Consider the following 25,907-nt stretch of genomic DNA (forward strand, 5'->3'; position numbering starts at 1 on the left):
TGACTCAACTGAAATTGTACTGTGTTTTCATCAGTGTGAACAGGTCTTAGAGTTAGCACTGTATCTTCAAATTTAATGGGAGATGTCCTACACGCTGTTCATTCACCTGAACTTGTAAATGGTTAGAGTTAACCTACAAGCAAGCATATCACCTCGTGTAACATGCTTGAATTCTTGGTACTTCATGCTCTTCTGACCAGCATTAATTCAACTGAATAAGGTGGTGTGATATAAAATGATAATAATAATTATATAATTTTGTTACTATATTGAATATTTTCTTGGAAGCAACATACAGGTTTGAAAAACTAGTATATACTTCTCTTCCACCTTTTTTCCTCTGGTACAGAAAACTGAAAATGTCAGAGAAAAGGTACCTCATCCTTTCCCATGTAAAACAACAGCTTCAATCTTGGGAAAAACAAGTTGCTTTTGTTGTTTATAGAAATCATGGCTATAAGATAAGCATGACGGTAATTGAGAATTTCTTGGTATATGGTGATAAAGTCTGGTGTGTAGAGGATAATGCCTTAGTTGTTGCTCATGGCATTAACATACCTGACACACAGCCTTTGCTTGGCATGAGATTGTCGCACATCAGCTGTGTGGTGTTAGGGATGTGTAACAAATGAGTTTACCATGTGCCTGTGATTTCCTAGTCTGAAGAGGAAAGAAAGTGACTGAAGAGCAGTCTCAGCAAGTTAGGGAAGTTTAAGGGAGACACTGGAAAGCCTACTTAGTGCTTGTCACGGCCATTTATATCTGCATAGTGTCTTGTGATAAATACAAATTTTGTCTGTGGGTATACTGGGTGTAGGTGTCAGGGTATTGGTAATGGGGTGGCTGCATGGGTGACCTCTGTGATGAAGAGGCTGGGGTCTGCCCTGTGCTGGATGTAGATGGTTCCAGCCAGCTCCACAACAGCCCCACTGCTGGGTACAGATGGACCCATCCACCAAGCTGATGCTGCCCACAGGAAAACTGGGCGTCTCTGGTGCCTGGAGCACCTCCTCCTCTTCCTTCTTCTCTGACCTTAGGGTTCCTTCTGCTGTTTCTCGCTTCTTCGCTCCTCCTCTGCCTTCTTTTTTAAGAAGGGACAAAAAATGTCACACAGGCAATTATTGCCAATTAATAACAGCCTAGAGCAGTGAGAACTAAAAACAGCTTCCCCTCATCCACTCTCTTCCACCTCCACCCTGGCACAGGGGAATGGGGGCTGTGGTCAGTCCCTAACGCTTTGTCTCCACTGCTCCTTCTCAGTCTCTCTACTCCCCTGTTCCACGTGGGGTTTCTCCCACGGGATGCCGTCCTTCCTGAACTGAGCCTGTGGGGGCTGCCCACAGGCAGCAGCTCTTCAAGCACTGCTCCCACATGGCTCCGTACCACAGGGTCCATCCCCCAGGAGCAAACTGCTCCAGGACGGGTTCCCCATGGGTGGGTGGCAGCTCCCTTCAGACCCCCTGCTCCTGTGTGGGCTCCTCTCCACGGGCTGCAGCTCCAGGCCTGCTCCTGCAGGGGCTCTCCATGGGCCACAGCCTCCTCCAGGCCACATCCACCTGCTCCACCGGGGGCTCCTCCACCCATGGGGGGGCTGCAGCGTGGAGATCTGCTCCGTGTGGGACCCATGGGCTGCAGGGGGACAGCCTGCTCCACCAGGGGCCTCTCCATAGGCTGCAGAGGAACTGTTCTGGTGCCTGGAGCACCTCCTCCCCTCCTGCTGCACTGACCTTGGGGTCTGCAGGGCTGGTTCTCTCACATTTTCTCACTTGTCTCTCCCAGCTGTTGTTGCCCAGCACATTTTTTTCCCTCCTTCCTTAAATCTGCTTTCTCAGAGTTCCAACCAGCATCGCTCATGGCTCGGCCCTGGCCAAAAGCAGGCCCCTTTTGGAGCTGTCTGGAGCTGGCTCTGATCTGACATGGGGCAGCTGCTGGTCTCTGCCAGTCAGAAAGCTGAATGCAGGCTGTTAACATACAGATCAAGGAGAATAGACCAGTATGTGACAAAATACAGTTCTTTATCTCTTAACAGAAGGTGAAAGGCTCCCTGTAATCACAATTCCCTTCAGTTGCTTTTCTTTCTTTTGCTGTAGTGCTGCATGGTAGTAGGGAGAGCTAGGTGGGAGCCAAGGCAACTTTCTCTGTTCCGCTTCTATGAGTGGAAATGTTCGCTTGGGGATGTTAGCATTACAGTTCCTAAATTGTGCCTGCAGTTCAGTCAACTCCTTTGAAGGGCTATATGACTCTTGGCTATGTTACCAGCAAAAAGGGAAACATACCTGATGTGAAATAAAAATTTAATAGTTAAAGTACAAGACATAGTTAAGTTACAAAACTATTAATACTTGTCTGTATTGATAGAGAAAATCCTTGATACTACAGTTCAAATTTTTGTTTAGGAATATTTACTGGTATATACTGCTTTCCTCTGGTGATATGAACCTTCACATGTTCATCTAGCTCTAAAGATAGACAGTTTTAATTAGAATGAGGGAGAGGCTTACAGCTGGTTGTCAGTATCCCAAAGTCTTTGCAAGAAAGAACAGTAGTTATAAAAGGTGGTTCTTACTCTTTGCCAGGAGGCACTTGATGTTGATTGTTTCTTCCTGCTCAGTCTTAAAAACCATCTAGGTTTATTTTTATATACTTGCCACAGTCTGCTTGTTTGTCTTTTTTCTTCATTGGTTATCCGTTACTCCTTTTTTTGTTGTTTTTTGTTCTCTTATTCCTAAAGCTTATTTTTTACGTAACAATGCAAGGCTGTGCTTCTGTAGTGACTTTAACAACTATGTATTTTCCTATTGCTTTAGATTTGGAGTAACATAAACCCATTTATACAGTTACCCTCTATCTCTGAGGTTATACAGACAACCTGACTCCTATGGAAAAAAAAAAAAATGGTATCCAAGAACTCACTTCTGTGGGTGATTCTTATTTTTGAGAGGTTTTCTTCCCTTTGCCAGGATTTCAGAAATGGAAGTCCTTAGAAATATTCTGCCCATGTATATATTGTTATTGTAAGCAGACAGCTGGTACTTCTTTTATTATCCACCGTACACCAACAGGTAGATGAAAGGAAGGAGGGATTCTGTGCTTACATGGTCTCAGGTCAAGTATGAAAGTATTCATGTCCTCTGACAACATGAACTGGGAACTTAGTGCAGCAGTAAGTTCTTCAGTCTCTGCTCATACCTATATATTTATGCCTTGGCTCATATCCAGAAAACATGCCTTGCACTTCATTATATTTATTGTTTTTATGCACTTGGTTAAGAATTGCATGTTCAGATTCTTTGTAGGCTTTTTTAGCATTTCTAAGTACTCAGCAACTACTGTGAAATTGTTGTGAGCTAGAATTAGGAGCTTGGGCTGCAGAAAATTTATTAGTTTAGTTGGATAACTTTTATTGGCATGAGTATAAAATATCTACTGTGTGCCACTGCTTTTTAATGGCCCATATATTAAGGTGCTTGAGTATTTTGTTACAGTTGGCTGAAATCACTGAGCTCTGCAAGAGTCAAGGAGTTCTACTTTGTTTATATGCTTCCACCATCCCTTCTTGTAAGCACCTCTTCCTTCATTTAGGCCTTTCTTCTCTTAGATGAAGAATTGGGGCACTGGAGGCACAAGACTCAAGTTACTTGAGCTTTAGTTTGACTTGAAACTGGGGACAAAAGCAATATTGCCCACTCATATTTAAAGCTGTAACTAGCACAGAGTTTTTATGTAGCTGTGGTTTGTGGGGCCTCTGTTTTCTTCAGTTGCTGTGGGGTGTCATATTTGTCTGGGTACCTGGGTTGGCATCTACAAATATATCTTAAGTCAGAGTGCCATGGACAGATTTTGTAATGCAGCACATTTGCTAATGAAATATTAGTATATGCAAGCTTTTTTTTAGTTTCCATCTGGTACCAGTACACAGAAACTTGTCATCATTGTTAAGAGGATCTTGCTCTATAAAATGCAGATTTTTTTTTCAGTCGCAACTGTTCAAAATGTTCCTGGATCTGAAGGGTTCTTCAGGAAGAGGGGCTGTTGTTTGTTTTGCTTTTTTTCTGTCTTTGCTTAATTAGATTCTTCTTTTGCACTCGGACTTGCAAACGTTATTTTGAAGGTTCCTGTCTTCAAACTTACCATGGCAAACGTGAGGACTTTCTTTTGTCTTTTTATGTTAGAAATTCTTTATAAACTGTCCTATAACAGAAATGCCTATAAATACTACAAAATATAAAATGCAGATTGGAAATGCAAATTGGATATTAGTAGGACTTTCCTGCTAATGCCCTTCTTTCCTCCAGATGCTCATGCATCATTTTCAGGTTTGAGACTGCTTATGATAAAGGACATCCTTCTAGATGTTGCTCTTCAGGTCTCAACTTCTTGGCTTTCAAAATAGTATTGATTCTGATTTGAGTCTGAGATGTGCTTTTTAATACCAGTGGTTTTAAAGAATAAACACTTGAAATACATCACTCAGGGGGTGTCATGCTCACTAAACCTTGCACAATCATGTTCTTGAATAGCTTGGCTTCACTGCATGTCTGTGGCTATGCATATGCATATGGAAAATTACTGCTGTTTACCACTTCATGTGTTTGTTGTTGAGAAGGCCATTCCTGTGCCTACCACGGAACTTTATTGAAAGAAAAAGTTGTCTTTAAGACTTGAAGGTACTGTAAACAGTAGGAAATTGCTGCTCTCTTTCCCACTTTCCTTTAAAAGACCACAGGCAGACTTGCTTCTGCAGGGACCTTAATTCATACCTTGTTTTCTCTGGGGCTGGGAAGCATCTTTCCTCTTTCTGCATCAGTGCTGGCCTGACACATAGCTCTCTATAGACATAACTGCTGCTGAGCATGCTAAAACAGACAAGGGAAAAAAAAAAAGTATGACGTAAGATATTTCCTTTCAATAAAATCGCTTTTGTACTATTAGACCTTCCTTTGTCCCCTCAGCCTGGTGCATTTGGCCCTCTTGGGATGACTGACTGATGCTTTAACAAGGCTTTAACAAGAGCCCTCTGTTTATATTGCTCTACATATTGTTACAGAAATAAATTAACTTAAGCTTCCCAAACGAGCCAGCAATGAGAAAACAAAACACATTGGTTTACCCTTGCAGCAGCAACACTAGAAGGTCATAATGAGAAAAATGCCGTCCGAGGCTGGAAAAACTGAGTATTTCACAGGACAATTTCTCAAGGGCAGCACAATGTTACCTCAAAAAGCAAATGCAGCCCCACTGCATGGCATCCGTCACATAATATTAAATACGTGGAGTCTTGCCCTAGGGATTTCTGAAATCAGCTTATGTTGTAATGAATGACAACTTGGAATATTCGCATACAGGTTTTTCCTCTTGATCTGATTAAATTTATAATGGACTTCATATACAAGCACGGTGGTTTTTTGTGTGTGTTTTTTTTTTCCTGTCTGGTGACTTATTCTACAGTAGGTAGCAATTTTTTTTTTTCCTTTGAATGAAATAGAGTAGGAAAAAGAAAGCAATTAGGATTTTTTCCCCAGTGAAGAAATATATGGCTCTAATACACCTGGAGAACATCTGGCAAGAATATAGCAATGCTTGAGATTTACACCTTCCTGGGCCAATGCAGGAGGTACGTCATCAATTTTGTAAGCAATATCGTTCTTTCTGTCCTCTAAGGTAGTTAGCAAAACTTTCCGGGTGACCGTCATCTAATCTTATGGCAATAGTATCAGTGGACCACTATAGTGAAAGAGTAAAGTATTCCTGCTGGAAACAAGTCTAAAAAAAGCGCATGTGAGACGATTATTTCAGGAAGCCTTAAGTAGGCTATGCTGTTGCATAGCAACAGAAGCAGGCAGTCCTTAGACTCCAAAGCAGTCAGCGGACACATGGGAGCAGAATGCAGAAATGATGGAAACCTTGAAATATGTAAGGCTGAGACTAAGGGAGACTGAAGTGAAGTGATATGCAATATAGAATGTGAACGTACCGTGGGAGAAATAATAAATTGAACTGCTTTTAAGTCAAACTGAAATGCTGTCAGCTAAACTGGGCTTTTTTTTTTCTTTTTTTTCTTTTTTTCTTTTTGTAGCTTCTAGATAGTCATTAAAAAACAGCAGAATGTCTGCTGGCTGGGAAAGCTAATTCAAATGTAAAGTAGATGTTAAATGCCTACCACAAGAAAAAAAAAATGCATGGAGATGTTGGATTTTTTTTTATTGACAAGCCAGAAGTTGATGAAATAAGCTTTGAATGAAATATTGATTAAGGTATTGTGGCACAAATTGGTTATTATTAAAAAACTATTTGTCTGACGTTCACAGGTCTCCAAGTTGGCCTATGGTATTTATCTCAGCAGATACTGAGAAGTACGGTGTCATTGAGTGTATTCTTGGCAAACTCCAAGCCTGCATGTGAAATGTGAGATCTCAGCAGAAGCACATTGTAGTTTAGCAACTTTGCAAGAGGTAATCTGTTTTTTATTAAAAGCAAATAAAGGAGCCAGTATTTAATATTTGGTAGCATACAGTTGTGGATGATCGTGCCAACAAAAAGACAAATTTCCTTCCTTTCAGTGCTGTTTTTATCACTGCCCTAGAAGATACAGTAATAAGCTGAAGCTCTTCTGTTCTGGATGCTGCAACACATACTTTGATGGTGAGTCATGACTGCATGATTTTAAAAGGTAGTCACATGCAGTTGAGCTATTGCACCAGAACCTGCTGAAAAGATTAGTGATATAACAAATCTCTCTAGTAGATTAATGTATTAAAGATTTGAGGAAAGTGTCTTGGAAGGGGACTGTTTTTTAAAATACTAAGAAAGAGTTTAAGGATTTATGAACTGGAGCATTTATGTATCTTGAATACTGTTAGCTAGACTAAACACTGCACTGAAACATTAAAGAATCAGAGTAAATAGGTCTGGAAGAAACCTCTTAAAAGCGTCAATACATCCTCCATTCCACACAGGACCAATGCATAATCTGTTTTAAATATTGTCATGATGCTGGTATTTAGACACTTTCTTTTTGTTGTTCTAACTGAATGCTTTCTTCTTATGTTATCTACAAGCTGATACTGTAAGATGCTGTAAACACATCAATCAAATTGTCAGAATGCAGAACATCACAAAATGCAAACTTTGATTCACTTGGGAATGGGAGCAATGTAACAAAGAAGGATGACTCTATTAAGTGAAATCTCTTGCAGTGAGATTAAAAGGCAGAAGGCTTTCTAAAATTATATTGAATGAGATTGTCTTAGAGGAAAACGGCATTGGAATGATACTGTATTTTTCTGGAAATACAGTATATTGCTGTAAGTATGTTAGATTGTTGTCCAGTGCTGAGAAGTGGAATTAGTCTATTCCAGGGAAGGATAATCAAGGTATTTTTAAGACAGAGTCATACAGGAGCAGGAGAGCAATATCAGTTTTCATAACAAATAGGCTTCATGATATTAAAAACAGTCTTTTTCTTGAGTAGCAATAGAATGATGCCATAGAAAGAATTATTTTTAAATACTGTAGGCACCGGACCACATTATCCTCCTATTGTAAGAGGTCTGAAGCTTCTTCCCCTGCTTCCTCTCTCCTAAAATACATACAGTCCCCTCATTCAAATCAGCAGCCCTGTGTGAAGTCCTTGACTCAAATTAGCCCAAGGTTCCTCTTGGAACCTTGGTAGCTGGAGGGATCTACCAAGGTGGAAGCTATCTTCCTGATTGTTCAGGTTTGACTGGTTTCTTTAACCAAACTCTCAGTTCTCTAAGGCAATTGCTGCTCCCTACATCTCCACCTGCTTTTTGTCTTCCTGGCCTTGTCCTTCAGACAGAGTACCCTTTTGGATGGTATCTTCCCACCTGAAGTTTGATTCTTCACACCCATATCATGAGTTTTGTAATTCCACCATATTTCCCCAACCCAGCAGATACATAGATAACTGTTGGCAGTGCTGGCTAATATCTTTTTGCTAACCATTACCTTTACTGACATTTTAAAACAACAAAGAGCAAGGTTCACGTTAGTTCTTACCATTGCATAGCAAAGCTAAGTATTTGGTCAGTTTGAGTATATGTTAGTATGGCAGAGGCGGTCTGTTATTTGGCTTGTAGCTAGATAAAGATCATAAATCTTCGTGCTAGTTTCATTGTTGACTTTTAGGATTTGCAGCAACTATAGTGGATGGATATTACTTTGGAATCTTCAGCTATTCAAATCTACAATTCAGCTGCATGTTTCAACCCTCATAAATGAATTGACATTTTCTTGCACCATGGAACTATTTCTTAAAAAGCACAGCCAGGTCCCATTTAACTGGAGAAGTACACAACAGTGTGCTGCATATTGGCTGTGTACCACTTGTTGTTTGATTTTTTTTTTTCAATGAGAATCAAATAGTCTATTTATTTATTCTCATGTGAACTTTAAAAGCATACTAATAAAGCAACAACTAGCAAGGTGTATAACTGCAGAGGAAAATGATATCAAGGGGGATAGGTCATTTGTGGATAAGCATTTAAATGTGCAACATTTAAAAACTCAACAGACCAGAAGAATTCTTTTAGATCATCTCGAGTAGGATGAATGTAATTTAACCTGCATAGGTAGTAAAGATCTTGGCTTACCTATTGGACTTTTTTTCTACTCAGTAGGAAGAGATAAGCACATTGAAGATGCTAAGTTGCATTCATTCTAAAACAAATGCTATTATGGATTGAATGAATCACCTCATATAAGTACCTGCCTACATATGTATGTACAGGCATTTAAAATTTGTCAGTAAATTTCATTTTGTCCCTTCCAAAGTACTACGCTTCTGTCAAAAATTGGAAGTTTAACTTTGATAGCAAATCATTTATCTGAGTGGCTTCCACATTATCGCCAATAAACTGGTTGTTTAAAAATTCATAATAGTCTGCAGGTAATTCACAGTGTTATTTTGTTATTAGACTTTCAGTTAAAAGTTGGCTAAATTTAAAAAAAAATAAAAAACAGTGAAAGTTGCCTGTAAGGATTACAGTGGTTCACAGCAGTCTAGTCCAAAAAAAATTGCAACTACTGATCAAGACAGTTCAGGTTTTTTGTTCTTTTTTCCTCAAAAAGCCATATAGATGCTGGTGTATGTAGCAGTGAATAGAGAAGATGTGGCTGTTTCAAAAAAAACTCATTACAGTGTTATAACAAGTTCTTGAAAAGAATAGATATCAGAGACTCAGCTGTGTTTTCTAATGAGAATTGTGTTGGTCAATACCTTTAATGTACTGTCTGTGCAGGTTAGCACTTGTGTGTTCAAGAGAAAGAACTTGCTTGCAGCATTAAAGGCAAGGTTAGGAAGATACAGAGAAGCTTCATGAACAAAACCCATGTGACTTTCTTCCCTTCAGTGAAAGTCCTGCTGCATCTACTCTTGTTTCTGCAGAAAGGAAGATCGAATTGAAATTAAGTGGTAGATGAGAGACCAAGTCCTTATGATCATGGGCATCATGGATTTTGTTCAAGCATACACAGAGTATTGAAATATCTGGCATATAGTTCTGTAGACTTCTTTAGGCAGGCTATACTAAAACATTACTTTCCCAGAATGGAAACTCATGGAAACTCAAGGGAAAATGGAAATTCAAGGGAAACTTCAAGAGAAGCTCATGAGGTGGCATGGAAATTCATATTTCCTTTACGTGATACCCCTCTGACTTGAAAGCTAAAAAAACCTTTAGAGTTAACACTGGTCGCTCAACTGTGTGTCTGTGCAAAAACAGTGCTCTTCTATAGCAAGATATATAAACTCTCATGGAGAAAGTGTACTTCTATTTAATTGTTGCTCTGTTTCATTTGCTTTCAACATAGCAGGCCATGAATTAGATGGGAATCTTAAAGTGTGCAAGGTGCTGGGGATTAGAACTATCTCCTCACTGGAAAGAGCCCTGTCTCTAAGCTAAGGCTAGATTTGGAACCAAAATTTATTTTAAAAGCATAATTATACACCTTCTCTAAAACAGACATGCTATTAAATGACAAGTTCTCTTGGCTTTTTTTGTTCTCTTATGAAAGCTGAATATAGATAATTACATTTAAATAATGTGCTGATCGTGATACAACATTTAGCAGCCAAAGCCTGAGAGAGCTTTATTTGAAAATCCCTTATTCAACCCCATCATTAAGCACGTATGGAGAAAGAGGAGGAGTAAACATTGAAGGATTGTACTTCTTAGTCTTACACTGCAGCTTCACCAAGAAAATGGCTCCCCTGTGCTAGCGGGCAACATATGACAATCCTCTAGACAAGCCATGTGTCAAATGCTCATTCTTACTGTCAGCCTTTTTAAAATAAAATATCCTTGCTAATTTATATTTTTCTATTAAATGCATTTGTAGTTCTTCTAGGTAGTTAGTCCTTTAAAAGTATTAAAATTCAACCACCCTAGGTACCTATAGCCCACAAACTACAGAGGCTCTATTTTATTTTATGTTGGTATCTCACATAATTCTTTCACTTCAAAACTCTTGATAACAATGTCACCGTGTAAAACCTTGTTTCATTGAGTTACTATGGGATCTAGTCAAGCTGGGATTTAATTTGTGAAAGCTATCACTAAATTTTAGATTTGACTGTTCTTTCAACAGAGCTGAAGTACATAGAAGAAGGAAAACAGCTGCAGAAATTTGACAGTTACCTTAAGAAACTTGGTGGATGTGTTATATATAGCATGGAAATGGAAAACTTAACACAGGAGTTGGATTGTGGAGTGTTCAGGGAGCTTTCTGAAAACACAAATTCTGATTCTTTCTGTGTGTATTAAATTACACTGTTTTTGTCGTCCTTCCTTACTCCTCCCAAGTTCTCCGGTTACTAATTCCACTCCTCATGATACTTACCAGTAAAAGCTATACATTTGTAGGACATAGAAGTATGTCCTTTGCAGGTTTACTTGTTATTTTTAAAAATAACAGATATCTTATTACACAGGCTAAAATCCAAGACAGCAAGTCTCCTGTGATCATGCTATGCCTGTTTATTTTCTTCCTCTTCCTCATCCTCTATAATTGTTTAAGAGCCTGCAAGAAATTTTCAACACGACTTCCTTTTGACAGAAGTCAAAGATACACATATTTCTAAAGTTTTATGAAACTAGGAAGCTGAGGAAAAGAAGGATACTATATGAAAATCTCCAGTGCTGAAGTTCAAATTCTAAACTTCTGTCATGCAGAACGCTGGGGGAAAGGGAAAGCACAGCTGTGGCAGATTTCAGATGGTATCTTACCGCTCACCACGTTTTCCAACCCTGTGGTAGCAGGTTTCATTAATTTTTATGCTCACACAACTGCTTTCTTGTTCTAGTTCCTGCTTTCTTTAGCTTGCTAGTTCAGCTGGCAGAAGCGGTAAAGTTTGCAGCCTTCTTGTTTCAGTTCAATACCATGCAGGAAAATACTGTTTTTACAACTTCAAATAAATAAATACTAGAAATAACAGGACCAGGACCACAATCTTTTACGCAGGAGTATCTGTCAATACAATTAGGAAATTCAAATTACGTTTCACAGAATTATTAGCAAACTCTGTTCCTTCCACAGAGAATAAACAAAAAAGGTTTTTTGGAGTGAATGGTAATTCCTTAATGACTGGTTCAGTGAATGTATTAGAGACTGCTGGGCATTGCGCCATTCACTGGAAGGGGAGCTCTCGGCTGATGTCAGTGGAGTTCCATATTTATGCAGTAATGTCTCAAGATAATGCCAATACATAACAGAATGGTGTTTGACATTTAAGAGAAGATGCAGACAGGAAAACTTGGAAGTGTTAATAAATGTGTGTTTGGTAACATTATTTTTTTGATCTGAATGTTTTTAGTAATGCCATATTGAGCCTATAGAAAACAAGCCTTTAAAATAAAGGTTCTTTGCAAGCACATTTTTGCATGGCTTTATAGCTTGTTTCATGGCTAAAATTAAATTAGCAAGCCTGAGAATTCCCCAGGTGCTCTCCTAGTTTTATGTAGTGTTTCATGAAGAATATAATCTCTCTGAAGAGTTTTCTGTGCAGTGCAAAGTTTGTACAGTCCAGGGAATTGCTCACTGAGTACAGAATTCCTCATTTTGCTGCCGTTACAGCTGTATAGCCTGTTTCATCTCAGCCATAGACTTCTCTGCTCATTCTGTTCCTGATGCGCTGATACGCAGCTGCCAAAGTTATGAAAGAATATTCTTCTGTGGTGGGTTTGTTTGTTTAGTTTGGTTTGGGTTTTGTCTTGTTTCTTTCTTTCTATTTTTTGTTTATTTGTTTTTCGCCCTCACTAAATGAAATCAGTAACTTGGCAGGAGTGGTAGCAGTGATGACTTTGGACTCATGCTATTACTACTGACAAAATCCAAGCTGCACACTGCTGACTTGTAGGTCTTGTACCACCTTTTCTGCAAGCCCACTGCAATAACAGGAATGAGCAAAGATACCTCCAGTAAGTTTCACTTCAGACCTTTTGCATTCTGATCTTGCTGGACGATATTTTTCAGGGAACAGGTCCTCACTGTTACTCTTCACTTTTGGATGTTATGTGCTTCATTACCCCATCGTTGATATATTTGGTGTCTGCTGCGCCTCGGGGGAAGAACAAATGGTAGATGTCTCATTTCCTTCAGTATTCTTGCAGTGTTTCAAAAAGGGAGCACTGCACAGGAAGAAATGTGCATACTCTCATGCTCATGAAGACATTTGTTAATTGAGAGGCGCCACACCGTTTTATGTTTGTCAGGCATGCTTTCAGTCAATGCTGACCTCTTTCACTTCCCTGGATGCTTGTTGTTAGGTTTTAGCTTTTTATTTTTTTAAAGTAGTTTCCTGTTTCATACTGATTGTTCATAGGAGAAAAATTATCCCATTGGCCATCCGGTGTTTGACATGGGACACCAAAACGTGATAGCCCCGAACTTCTTTGTAAATACATCACTCTTGCAATGATATATGATATAGTTATATTTAGTCTAAATAAAATACGGTTTAGAATCCTTTTTTGACTTCTCAGACAACTCCTTTGTACACCCTCAGACAGCTGACTGAAGCTGGGGAGGTAAGGAATAGCATGAGGATGAAGAATGGACAGAATTTGTGAAGATTGTTCAGAACTAAGTGTGGGAATGAGTTGGCTGTTGTCGTGTATCTATTTAAACAAGAGTGTAAAAAAAAAAAAAAAAAAAGTTGTCTTTTTATTGAAAGAAAGTCAAATCTTTTGCTGCTGCTAGTGTTTGATGACTTTAGGGGCTTCTTCAGTGTCCAGCGAGTGCATATGGTAGGATCTGGATAAAAACATTTGTACACTCTATGCAAATGTAAATATTAATCTTCTCTGGAAATAACAGCTAAGCCTTCTCACTGCATGCAGTTGCGTGCAGTGTTTCCCTTATGGCCATTTTCTCTCTCTGCAGTACAAAAAAACAGAGAAGTACTGCTTAGAAATGAAGGCAGCATATAGCTGTGGGGGTGCTGCTTCTGTTCCATGGTTCCCTAGTGCTGCTTTTCTTCAGAGTACTGCACTACCAGAAAGCTTCCCTGATCTCCCTCCTACATCCAAACATAAAATGTGAGGGATGTTGCATTTGAAGCATGGTAATCTATTTTTTTGCAGAAAGCCTTAGATGAATGCAAATGGAACTAACAGTAAAAGTGGGATCAGCAAAAGAGAGTGTTCTCCCTGCAAGGTTTATAGTTATGCTTCTATAATTTGGGGGTAAAAATAAATAAATAAATGTAGCAGGTTAGAGCTATAGCAGATGTTCCGGCAGGGTTACAAATCTTTCTCTTACTGAGGGTGAAACACAAGCTTCCTTGTATCTTTGGCAGAGCTCACATGAAGGCGTATCATCACATTATTCCATAATGACATGAGAAATATTTATTTTCCAATGGAAAAAGGGTTCTGAGCTATAGCTAGGTTACAGAGCCTAGCTTTTTAATCCTGCATTAGTTTGGCTCTTCTTGCACTTGATTAGCCTGTCTGTACTCATCACAGTAACCTTACGGTAATACATGCACCTTGCTGCAGCAACCACACAAAAATAAATTCGTTGAGTCTGAAGGGGTGTATGTACAATGCTGAAATTAACTGTACTACAGGAAAGGAAAATGCACAAAACATCTGTGTGCCTGTGCACTAGCATGCAGGTCTACATGCAAAGTGTTACTGATTTGTACTTTCTTAATCCTTATGCTTTGCTTTTGTGCAGAAAAGAACTTTGTTCCACCCCCTACCTACCTCCTAGTTCCCAGCTAATATTAAAAGCAGAGACAGCTCTATAGAGAAATTATGTTGCTGAGGTCATTGCTTTTATAAAGTACTCACCAGTGTTTTATGAAGTATGATAAATGAAGTTGTTTAAAGTACTGCTGAATACGGACTGTATAAAATCCACAGATTTTTTTTCTTTTCACTCCGTTTCTGCTGTAGTTTCTCCAAATGTTTAGATTGAGGCATCTCCTTTTGCTGAGTACTGCATATGCCCAGTCTATTCCACAATGAGACCCCTCTAGCTCTTCTATTCTCCTTTCATACTATCTGTTTTTCTGGTGTTCTGAGTGTTGGTGTTTCCTTTTCTCTCATCCAGGTACTGCTATGTGGATATTTGTTAGCAATGACTGATGTGGAATCTACATATGCAGACTTTATTGCTTCAGGAAGAACAGGTAGAAGAAATGCACTCCATGACATACTTGTGTCCTCTCCAGGTGGGAACTCTAGTGAACTAGCCTTAAAGTTATCAGAGCTTGATATAAACAAAGCAGGTAAGTACATTTTGGTCTGCTAATGTATTTATTTAAAACTTAAAATGAAAAAAGTAGTACACAAAAAATGGCTTATGTGCACGAGTTATTCACTTGTCCCTCAACAACATTTTTTTTTTTTTCTGAAACTAATATGAGCAGGGGTTGCCTGCAATAAGAAGTCCAGTTTTTGTAAAAGGGAACCTATCTGCAAACGCAACATACTAGTAAAACAAGAAAACACTTTGTGCAGTGAGTGCCTAGCGCATGTCCATGTTAGGATAAATTTCATAGAAAATTAAGTACAACAAAGAAAATAACAAAGTCTTAATTAATACCCAACTTTTCATAGTATCCTTTAAAGGAAGCGCCTTGGTTTGAAGCCAGTAGAAGATGCCATGTGTCTGCTTAAATGCTTGCAGAGATTAGTTTTGTTTTCATCTGCCAGAGGACAGCTCAATAGCAATGCATTGATGTTTCTTTCATTTGTATCTTTGTTTCCAGATTATGTTGATGCTTTGTCCTTCTTTTAAGGCAATTAGCACTAATGCAGTCCTAAATCTTACTCAGCCTCTGATGTTAACAAAATTTTTAGCTGGTTGTACACCTTCAGCTGAGAGAAAGGAGGGACAGTGTATGGTGAAGGGCCTTACATTAAATAAAAATAGTAATATGACTATGTATTTAATATAATGTTATTTGGTTGGAGGTTAATGAACAGATCTCATAAATTCTTGAAAGGCCTTTTCAGATTTTGGGAAAGGAGTCTTACACTTAATAACAGCAGAAGAATGTAGACACAGCAAAAATACAGTGTTGATAAGCAGCCGTCCTCTCTTGTACACATATTTGTGTGAGAGAAAAGGGCAAGAGTTCTGAGAGGTGATCTTATCACTGGAAAATCAGATGTGGCAGTAAGATGTTCAGGTGGTTGTGGTGCTGTTTGGGTGGTGGTTCTCTTTTGGCTTTACCAGACATACATCCTAGGTCATTCCTTCTGGTGTTGCCAGCTTTGGGCCTGTAGCTTCTAGATGCATGCGCTTCTAGTTGTGCAAAGCATTTGTTTTTCTTTCTGTTTAAAAAGAAAAGTGTTATTAATACATGAGCATGCATGTAGGTGTGTCTATTTGTTCTAATGTGGGGATATGTCTAAAATGTTGGACAAATACACAAAGTAGGTGGTATTTAACTTGCATAGTGTCAACCTTCCCCCTTGCTTCATTTGTTCAGTCTCAAATTTACACTTATCAAAATTATTTTCTAAATGGACAAGATCAAACATATACACAATTCCTACTTTTCAGTTAGCTGTTGGGATTGATTATTAGCCAGAACTGTGTTCTTTTGTGGGCTATAAAAAGAATGTGAGTTTGTACTTGTAATATATGTCAGTATGCATTTTGCACATGCAGCTAGCTCTGTAGCATTGAGAATGGTTTAAATAACTGTTATCCTAAATGTTAATACATAATTCAGGAGTCTTTTCAGGAGACCTCTTTTGCAGCTTGGGTAACAGTTAATCATTGCAGAAACATATACAGAGTTGCTCATAAAGTTGCATTAGGTGATAGATGCACAAAAATGCCAGCATAGTTCTTTGGCGGTGCAGTTTTAATTAGACACAATGAAAATATACTTAACGTTTGTATTGTTAGTACACCTTGGTGCCAGACAAAAGCCTCCAAACCACAAATATTGGAAAATGCATTGCATTATCATTCCTGTGAGTATTACTGTATTATCCTGTCATGTCCTTCCAAACTGAAGAGAGGATGAAAAACATTTTGCATCCCCAATTCCAGTTCAGATCATGTTAGGGCTTGCAGGATGTAGATTTGCATCACACCTGATAGGATTAAGAGAAAAACAAATGTTTAGGGGTTACATCTTATTTCTTTCAAGGTGTATGTCAATCAAACACCTTATGCTAAGTGGTACCTCATTATACAAATACATATACCAAGTTTTGATTCTTTTTTCTTTTTATCCTATTTTTATTACAGCTATATACATCTTCTTGCAAAAATGCAAGCACAATTGCACAATTTTCAACTGCACAGATTAATGACAGAGTAGAATAATGCAGATAAAGAAGAAAAAAAAAGGTATTATAAAATATATGTAAATTAAGCTACCCAAGCATATTTAGTGTATCCACTTTGAAAAGCATGCAGGTACATTTCCTGTTAAGACCAGAAACAGCTTTGAAAAACAATAGGCAGTGAGGCCTTGTTCCAAGACAATGAATTTTCTGTCATGCACTATTTGATACCTGAAGTGAGTGGTGGTGATCCCCTCAGTGATAAGCCAACTAAAGATAAACAAGAGTTGACTGCATATAATGTCTGTATAATAGTCTCACTTCAGAACAACAATTCCAGTGTTCTTTGTCCATAATAAGTTAACAACCTTCTAATATTCATATTCATGGAGTGAACATATCTACTAAAGCGTGTACTTCAGAATACAGGTTTCAGATTCTCTTTGGCAATGTATTTTATCTGAACTTAGAAGCCTGGTGTACATCTCATGAGTAGAAAAGTGAAATAAATAAAAATCATGGGATGTCTTTATCCTTAGTCTTGACTAAGAAGAGAAAGATTTCAGTATGGAAATCACCAGGTAACCCAGATATCTGGTTATCTCTCACTCTTGGTATACAGTACAATTCCAAGGAACTTTATGTTCAGACAATCTTAGAGGTAATCATAGCTAAAAAATGTAGTAAGGCGAAAATATAACGAAGAATGAAGACCAGTCTTTGCAAGTCTAATCTCTAAAACAAGCTGCTAGTTTTCCTGGTGTCTGAAGATATGCCAGAGAACACATTCAGTGCAGAAGTGGGAAGGAGGCTTCCTTGTAAGAGCTGTGATGGTCCAGCCATCTACATAAAATGGGGATAGTGGAAGTGTTACAGTACCACACTGGAATGAAGGACTGATTGCAGAAGTTTGTCATTAAAAGTGATTTTAGATCATGGTAGAAATGTTTGAAGTGTAACCTGAGAGAAGAAAAAAAAAAAAAATCTGGACATTGACAGAACTAATAACTGTTGCTAGCTAACCAACTCTCACAACTGTATTATGGCTTAAAAATATTTTATTATTTGGTATGATTTTGTTTTGTTTTAATAATACCTGTTGCAATCAAAATGCTGCATTAAAATCACAACTCTTACTTCTAAGAGCTTACAGCAATCATGTTTTGAAGGAAGAATAGTTCCAGAATGTTCTTCATCAATTTCTGGATTTTCCAAGCCTATTTTAAGTTTTTTAGCAAGGGAACTCTGTCAGCAGAAAACAAACTTTGTAGTACCAAGAAAGTGTATTGTAGATTAAATAGATGTAGACTTGTGAGTTTTTCAGAGAGTTTGTAAGAGCTCACTTGTGAGAAGTAAATTTGAAGAACTGGCAGATTAAAATCCTAGTGCTTTCTTTAAATTTTTGTGCACTACATTTAATGTTTAGGTAGTGAAATATCTAGACTTTGTGTCCAGGATGATTTTTCTTTTAAGCACAAATACATGCAAGTATTTTTCTCTTGAGTTGTTGTTGTTTGTATTTTTGTTTTGCTTTTAAATAAAAATCCTTTCAGGAAAGCTTGAGTTGCCTGGATAGTATGAGGGGTATTCAAAACTCTGTAGTTGTCAGTATCAATAGAGGATAGAGCAGGCAAACAGGAATCAAAAAATGAAATTCCACTCATCTGTTCTTTTATAGTATCAGAACGAGTATAAGAGGCTTTGTAGAAAGTACTTGGACAACTTGGGCAAAAGGGGTTTCTATCCAATAGGAAATCACAGTGAAAATCACAGGAAATCAATCCTATTGGAAACCTCTGTAATGTGGGAGACAAGGAGAAATAAGGAGAGGTTTCTGAGAACATGGATTGCGAAGCAAATTGTTATTTATAACTTAACCCTCAGCAAACAGAACAAACATCACTGTTTTAGTGGGTTAATCAACCTTCAATACAACTTCTCATCAGATTGAATTCAGTAATAACCAATAACTTCAGAGGCAGTTTGCAGCATAAGTATTCAGTCCATGCTCAAAACAGAGTTACCAAGTCTGAGTGTTTTGCAGTGTTCTCTTTTCCATTACCAATATCCTATTTCTTCTGTGTAAAAAGGAGAAGGTATTTAGAGGGTTTGTTTCTATACACAGAAATAAGGCTGTAGAGGCAGAGTTTAATTTAAAATGAGGAAATGATAAATATCTGTGTTGAGAATCCTGCCCTTATTCTAAAGACCTGGGTTTGAATAGTGGAGTAACCTATGAAAGAGACTTAAAAATTAAGAGGAATAATGCCTCTTCTTTGACCTCTTTGCAACTTTGTCCTTGGAACTGTCTTCTCTTAACTATTGTGCTAAGCCAGATCAATGCAAATGATTCAGAATTTCTCCAAGATACAGGGTACATCTAAATCTTAAAATGATTTCTTTACTGTTATGTATTGATACCTAATTATTGTAGCATTCAGAGATCTGTGGCATATTAGTACATAGCTTTCAGCCATCTGGACCTGCTAGGTCTTTAATCATTAGGCAGAAGATAGGGTACAATACAGTACTTTGCATGTAGGTATTTACAGACCATTGTCAAGGCACCGATTAGCTTTCTGTAGAGAGGCTTTGAGTTGTCTGCTCACTGTGTCATTGTGAGATGTTTTTTATTCCTCAGATCGTTCTGTGGTTTGCAGTGAGACAGCTGGGCTGAAAGCCTTGGGGCATGGCACTGTAAACAAAGGCAAAGGATGAACAGCGCTTTAGCAAACTACTTCGCCTATTGAAGCTGTACCTCTTTTTAGTAAACTCTGTTCAAACTTGGTGTGAGGAGGCTTTTCTAGTCTATTTGTGGTACTATTGTCATAGTACCACAGTAAATAAATCATCAAAAATATACAAATATTTTAACTTCTTTCATTTATAACCACTTTAGGTGTAGGATAGCGGCTGATGGAGCTAGGGATTTGTATTTGAAGTCATAGTATGAGTATTGTAGCAGTAAAAGGTTTTATATTCAATGCAAGATTTTTGTTTTGTTTCAGTCGATTTACTTTGTTTTGAGACTGGTGGAAGAACAGTTGGGGTTCTGGAAGCAAGATCTCTCTGTTCTAGGGTGGATCACTCATCCTTTTGTTGTATCTTTTAGAAGGAGAAGGAGATGCACAACGAAATCCAAGTGAGCAAACGGGGGAGGCCCAAGGGGAGGCAGCAAAGCAAGAAAGCTGACATCCGACTTTGACCGACTGGAGCAACTGCTGGATGTTTTCAGGCTACAAGAGCATGCTGGAACAAATTTGTTTCCATGAGCAAGCTGGTGGAAAAGCAAGTGCATGTGTCTTCACTGCTGGAACCCAGTCAACACAATGCTAAAAATGGGGGTACAAGCTGTGGCAGAAGACAGAATTTTCTCTACCTCTGTCATTAGCAATGGTTGAACATGTATTGATTTTTGGGATAGTGTCATCAGATGGATCCCTTCATAATGACTACTTGATGGGAACACTTTTAGAAAGTAGAACAAACAGGTAAATCTTGTAGCAAATGGCCTTTGAAACGTCAGAGGATCTAATTGTGTATCTTAAGCAAAGGCTTGTGTGATCCTCAGAGTTTAAAATTCTCTGGCCAAAGTGTTCACCCATTAAAAGAACTGTAAAGAAAGCACTGTTTTTAGAACTTTGCGTCTGTTTTACAGCTCTGTTATTTACAATGGTTTTTGTATTGTACGACTTAGATGCTCCACACTGCCCCTTCTCAACTGCTTATGAAGAATATTTCTGTTACTGTGAATTTTTCTACCACGCGTTTTGAAAGGGCTGGTTTTTTTTGCATAATGTGGTGATGTGCACATGATAGATTTAAAACGTCAACCGCTAAATTGATTATGCCTAAACCTAAATGACTCAGCAACACTCTAATTTGTTACTAGATGAGCCTTCAAAACGATTTATTAATGTGAATACTTCGGTGTGTTTTGTGTCCTTGGTACATTTTTGCCACTTGCCTGTAGTTAGTTGCATATCAGAGACTCAGACTGAATCTTTGATGTTATTCTTCCCCGTTTTCTAATTTTACTCCCAATTTCTTAATCTTTCTCCAAGCTATTTTTTTAAAATGTTAGTCCAAGTATTTTATTGTAATGGTAGTTTTAAGAATACATTTATAACCTTATATGGGTTAAAATTCAAACAAATTCCATGGTGCTAGAGATTTTTCTGGTTCACATTGTTAAAGATGGTCCTTGTATACACATGGGAAAATAAGTGGCATAGGTTATGGCCAATTATCTATTTTGGAATGAGTTTTAGATTGCAGGATAGTCCAAATAGTGGATCCTCAACCAGATCCAGCCAGGGGAACTACCTATTTCTACTCCTTGGCTATGCCTCAGTTAATCAGGCTGTTGAGCTTGCACATCCACTAGCCTGTTACTGATGTACCAGGCACAGCCAAGAGTTAGAAGCTGCCCCAGGAGCCTTTTGGTCAGGTTGTGGAAAAGGACGTTGAAAGAGTTGGAAGCTAGCACCCAAAATACTAGATTTTTCCTATTTCAGCTATTCCAAAATGGCAGTCTGAACTGGACGTTTATTGAAATACCAGGTTAGCTTGTCCATCCAGGGGACTACTTAAAACCTATAAATTAATACCTATAAATTAATAACGTATTCTGCCATAGCTATGCTGATTGGTTTCCTTCCTACCCCTGCCCCAGCAGACAAAGCCATACATGAGGCTGAACTCTGCAAAATGGGGACGTTATACTTGTGTGTGACTGAGGTGAGAAAAGAGAGTGACTGACTAGTAAACCATGGCAATCACATAAGCACCAATTGCAAAGTCAGAAGAATTTTTTTCTTTTTATTAACGGGAGGTGATGTCACTTTCTTTATATATAATTATATATATATTATATATATTTTTGTGTTGTTGTTGGTTTCAAATGTTATGCACTTTTTAATGTTTGTAAACTTTTACTAATGAATAGTGTGATTGCTTCCTGAATATATTAATCATCAGTTAACAAAACATATTTGTGGCCACAGTTATTTGTTTCTACCATATGTATCATAGTATTTGTCACATTAAATTCTTTTGTGAGATGTGTGGAGAAAAAAAAAAAACAAAACACTTCTGATCAGTATTATGAGCTCATTTATTAATGTTAATAAAAAAACAACCAAGCAGTATGCTTGTGGTTCATTAGTGTAATATTAATTCTCACCTCTTAAAGTTTGGAAGCTGAATGCCTTGCTGTCTTATTAGCTGTCAAGTGCCCTATATTCTTGGTAACAGAAGTTGTCCATTTGCTTTGAAAATATTGTTACCCTTGAACTATTTATTCATTTGTTTCTCCTGGTGTTCCTTTCAAAGTTAACACATTATTACTGATTCCGCCCAACTCTACCTTGCTCCTGAATCAGGTCTTCAACCTGATCAGAGAAAAGAACTGGTCGTCCTTTTGTCCTGAATTGCTGGTTAGCATCAATCTAACACTAACACCAGAAGGAAATAAGATCTTGGGGTTTTATATACATGAAACACCATCAATAAACTTTCATGGAAAAAGTTAGTAATGGAATAAGTAATACAGTACGTTAAAGTGTTGTCTTTCCTCATTTTCCTTACATACTTTTCTTTCTCTTCTTCCTTAGTCTTTTCTGTTGTGAAATAAAATACATTTCAGGTTTTCCTCTCTGCTTTCCACCTGCTTATTCCTTCTGTTTCTCTTCTTGTTTTCCTTTGTGTTTAAAGCAAATATGGAGGCCTTCACTATTTTTTGATGCATCTCTTTATGATGGAAAATAGCACTGTTAATTTTAGTAGAGCAAAAGGCCACTTATGTTCCTCATTCCCTGAGAAGTATATGAGTGCTTCCTTTATCAGTTGAATTCTGCTCATTCTCTTTATTTGTTTTTTTTCCAGCATCTAAAAGTAGGCTAACTTCATGTGATCCAGTTCAAATACAGAGCTCTATAAAGTTTTTAAGGAATGTTCTTAGCCACTGGAATTTGATTGTTTATGCCCCTGCATTATTAAAGTGCACACTAGCATGTATTTGACCCATGCCAGCTAAAATTTCAGGGCTTGGGACTGTTCATAAACTGTAGAAGGTTCTCAATACGTAGTTAGCATGTGACCTTTCTGCTTTGGAGGTCCTCTTTGTTAGTGTAGGTAAAGATCGTTCTTTAGTGTCTATTCTCAGTGCTGGAGAACAGATCTTAGGAATGTTTATTTTACCAGCACAGTAACATCCTTCAGAGCCCCCTGAATGTTTATATATGGAGTTCGTCCATTCCAAATTATGCTACTGTATCTTGAGTACTGTTACTACTCAAGCAATTACAATAGCACTGGTTCAAGTATAGTTACACCTCTATTGCAGTGTAATTGCACCACATAACAGGGATGTTAATGGTAGAATCAGACTTTGATTGTGTTATTTTCCCTTTTTTAGTCATTTTTTCAGTAAACCTTCCAATCTGACTTCTGCGTATTTTACTGCTCTCATGATAGGTAAAATGTTGAAATGCTTCTTTAATCCAGAATTATGCTAGAAAAATCTGTCCAAAAGCTAAATAAACTCAGCAGAGTTAGGTCTGGACTATCAGTTTAAAGGAATACACCTTACAGGTTTTTTTGGTTGGTTGGTTGTTTAATTATTTTTGTTGGTTTTTGTTTATTTACTTCACTGTCTCTGTAGGTGTATATTTTCAGTGTTTCCTTCCCCTTGACAGAATCATCACTCCAAAAAAATAGTTGCCTGTGGTAAATTTTATGACTATGTTTGCAACCATACTTGGAGGTTTTACCTTCTAAATCTGCTTTAAACATAGTGGACATAAAACTAGAATTGGGCAGAGATACTGTCATTTTTTTCTATTTACTGCCTTTAGTGTGTTCATGGGCTTTAAACTTTTATTAAAAGATACCATGGTTTCATCAAATTATAATTTTAAGCCAAAAGTTCATTGTGATCTTCTATACAACAATTATTAAATAAATATCAGCCAGTATATCTGCTACTTGTCCCTGGTATTTCCCTTGTCACTGTTTTCTTTCATAGTTTTAAAGTTTCAAATGGAAAAAATGTGCCCTGGTATGAGTGGCAGTTCCTGAGGAGTTAAATTTCATGCAAATGGTTAATGAAATTATCTGGTGTCCAGGAGGGAGTGAGTACCAGAATAGTTAACCTGTGACTTCATTGTATGTATCTCTTCCTCCTAAACACTGAAGAACTCCAGGTGTGCTTAATGTTTATATTTAATGTTTTAGAAACGTCAATAATGTTTTCACAGAAGAATAGAAGTTGCGGTCAAATCTGAGCACAGGAATATAAGCTGAACTTTGATAGTTTGCTTTTACCTCAGCAGTAGACTCCTGTTAAACTGCTGTATTTTTGCCCTGACTTGTTCATTTGTTTTTCTCTGCTTCTCATTGTACCCTGTTAATTTTCTGTTCTTTGCTTCCCTTAAGTAAAATAATACCTGAGAAATAGATAGATATGGAATACTGTATTGGATTTTCTGTATAGTTAACTGACTAAAGTCTTGTAGTGGAAAGGATGCTTCTCTTTATTATTTTGATCAATGCACTAAGTTCTTAATGCCAAAGAAGCAAAAGATCCAGGAAGGAAGCATGAAGTCAGGAAGACAGGCCAGCAATATTAGGAGGACAACATCTCATAATAGTAAGACAGGTGGAAACCAATGCAGAAAAGAGCTTCCTTTATCACACAGTGGAAAGTCATGCTGTGCTGGTTTCTAGCTCAAACAGGGAAAGTGTTCAATTTTAGGTGGCATTTTGACATCAGAACCAACTTCAGATTTTCAGCCATACACTAGAAAAGAATCAGACATAATTCTGAGGCTCTTGCCATGGAGACAAGTGAGTATCAACAGGTTCTGATGAAAGAGAATGAGAGACTCCTGGACAATTTAGAATGCAGGGTAGTCTCTGAAAGGCAGAAACTTTAACACCTAGGAAGATGATAGAAATTAAAGTAGCCGGAACCTTCTCACTGTTCTCTGCAGGCTCACAGGCTGACTTTCTGACCTTTTATCATGATAAAGGATACTATGCTGAATGCTAAGGACAGAGATGGCCCATACGGATGTTTAGTACCTATCATTTATGTTAAGTACTGCTAATATCTTGCTGAGAGTAAATAATAGTCAAACACAATATTCTGGTCAAAGAGGATAGCAGGGTACTGAATCGATTCCTAAGTATGTGACTAAGCCTAATTCTGAGTTAACAAATTGTGAACGAATCTTAAAAGCAGAGAGTAAAGCTTCTTGACGGCACAAGTCAAGAAGCATCCCAGTCTTCTGAAAGTAGCAGAACTTCATGCTCTACCCTGTTATATTGATGTTTGCATTATGGATTGGAGCTGCTGAGTTCTTAGGATGGATGCAGGAAAGCCTTGTCAACTCATTATGTGTGCATGTGCAAACGATCTCTTGGTATTTTCAGGCATTATGCTTCAGTGTCATATAAAAAGACCGATGCTGGTGATGTCTAGTTTGCAGGTTCTTAAGTAAGTTTTTGTTTTTGTTTTTTTCAAATTAGCATCAGTATACATATTAAATCCTATTTGCCATTAAGAAATTATCTGGTGTTAGTCCATGAGTATAGTGTAACAGCTATAACAGCTGATATCCCAATACAGACTTGACCAAGTCAGATCATCTTGAGTGCTTCCAGAATGTCTGAGACAAAAATGTTTGCAAAAATCCTTCTCTCACTAGCAGGCAGAAAGTAAGTGTTTTGTATCTTTTAAATAATAAATCTATTGTATAGATCACTAACCAGTTAATGATTAAATCTGCTTTCATTTATATATATATATCCTGACAAATCAATCACTATTTTTAAGATGGAATAAAAAGAAAAAAAAAAAAAAAAGGATGAGAGGGGAAATAAAAGTCAACTAATTTATAGCAAATAGTGACACAATCATCTGAGAGACAGAAGTGAGATATTTGTAGGGACATCTGATTTTGAACAGCTCTGCAAACCAGTATCAGGGGAGTAAAGCTACATGCCATTCAATCAGTACTAGTGTTGCCTGAACACTATATTTGCAGGTGAGTTGATTTATTCTACATCTTTGGTGTTGCAGTAGAAAGTAAATTAACTCTCATTGTGTTCATTAAACATGGATATTGC

The 25,907-nt window shown here is 37.7% G+C and overlaps 1 protein-coding gene across 4 annotated transcripts in view; it reads left to right on the forward strand.

The window, feature by feature from the left end:
* The window catches only part of PKIA (cAMP-dependent protein kinase inhibitor alpha), a 46,315-nt gene extending 20,769 nt beyond the window's left edge, over positions 1-25,546 (forward strand). For 3 of the 4 annotated variants that reach the window (XM_084508301.1, XM_084508299.1, XM_084508300.1), the window contains exons 2-3: positions 14,578-14,755; positions 19,888-25,546. In XM_084508301.1, coding sequence (XP_084364427.1) covers positions 14,605-14,755; positions 19,888-19,967 — 231 coding nt within the window. In that variant the 5' untranslated portion in view covers positions 14,578-14,604 and the 3' untranslated portion in view covers positions 19,968-25,546. Of the gene's footprint in view, positions 1-6,308; positions 6,453-6,560; positions 6,643-14,577; positions 14,756-19,887 lie in introns of all 4 variants that reach the window. The other variant, XM_084508298.1, reaches the window with a different exon arrangement.
* The last annotated feature ends 361 nt before the right edge of the window (positions 25,547-25,907 follow it).

The sequence above is a fragment of the Aythya ferina genome, assembly GCF_964211825.1.
Source record: "Aythya ferina genome assembly, chromosome: 2".
In the NCBI taxonomy this organism is placed as follows: Eukaryota; Metazoa; Chordata; class Aves; order Anseriformes; family Anatidae; genus Aythya; species Aythya ferina.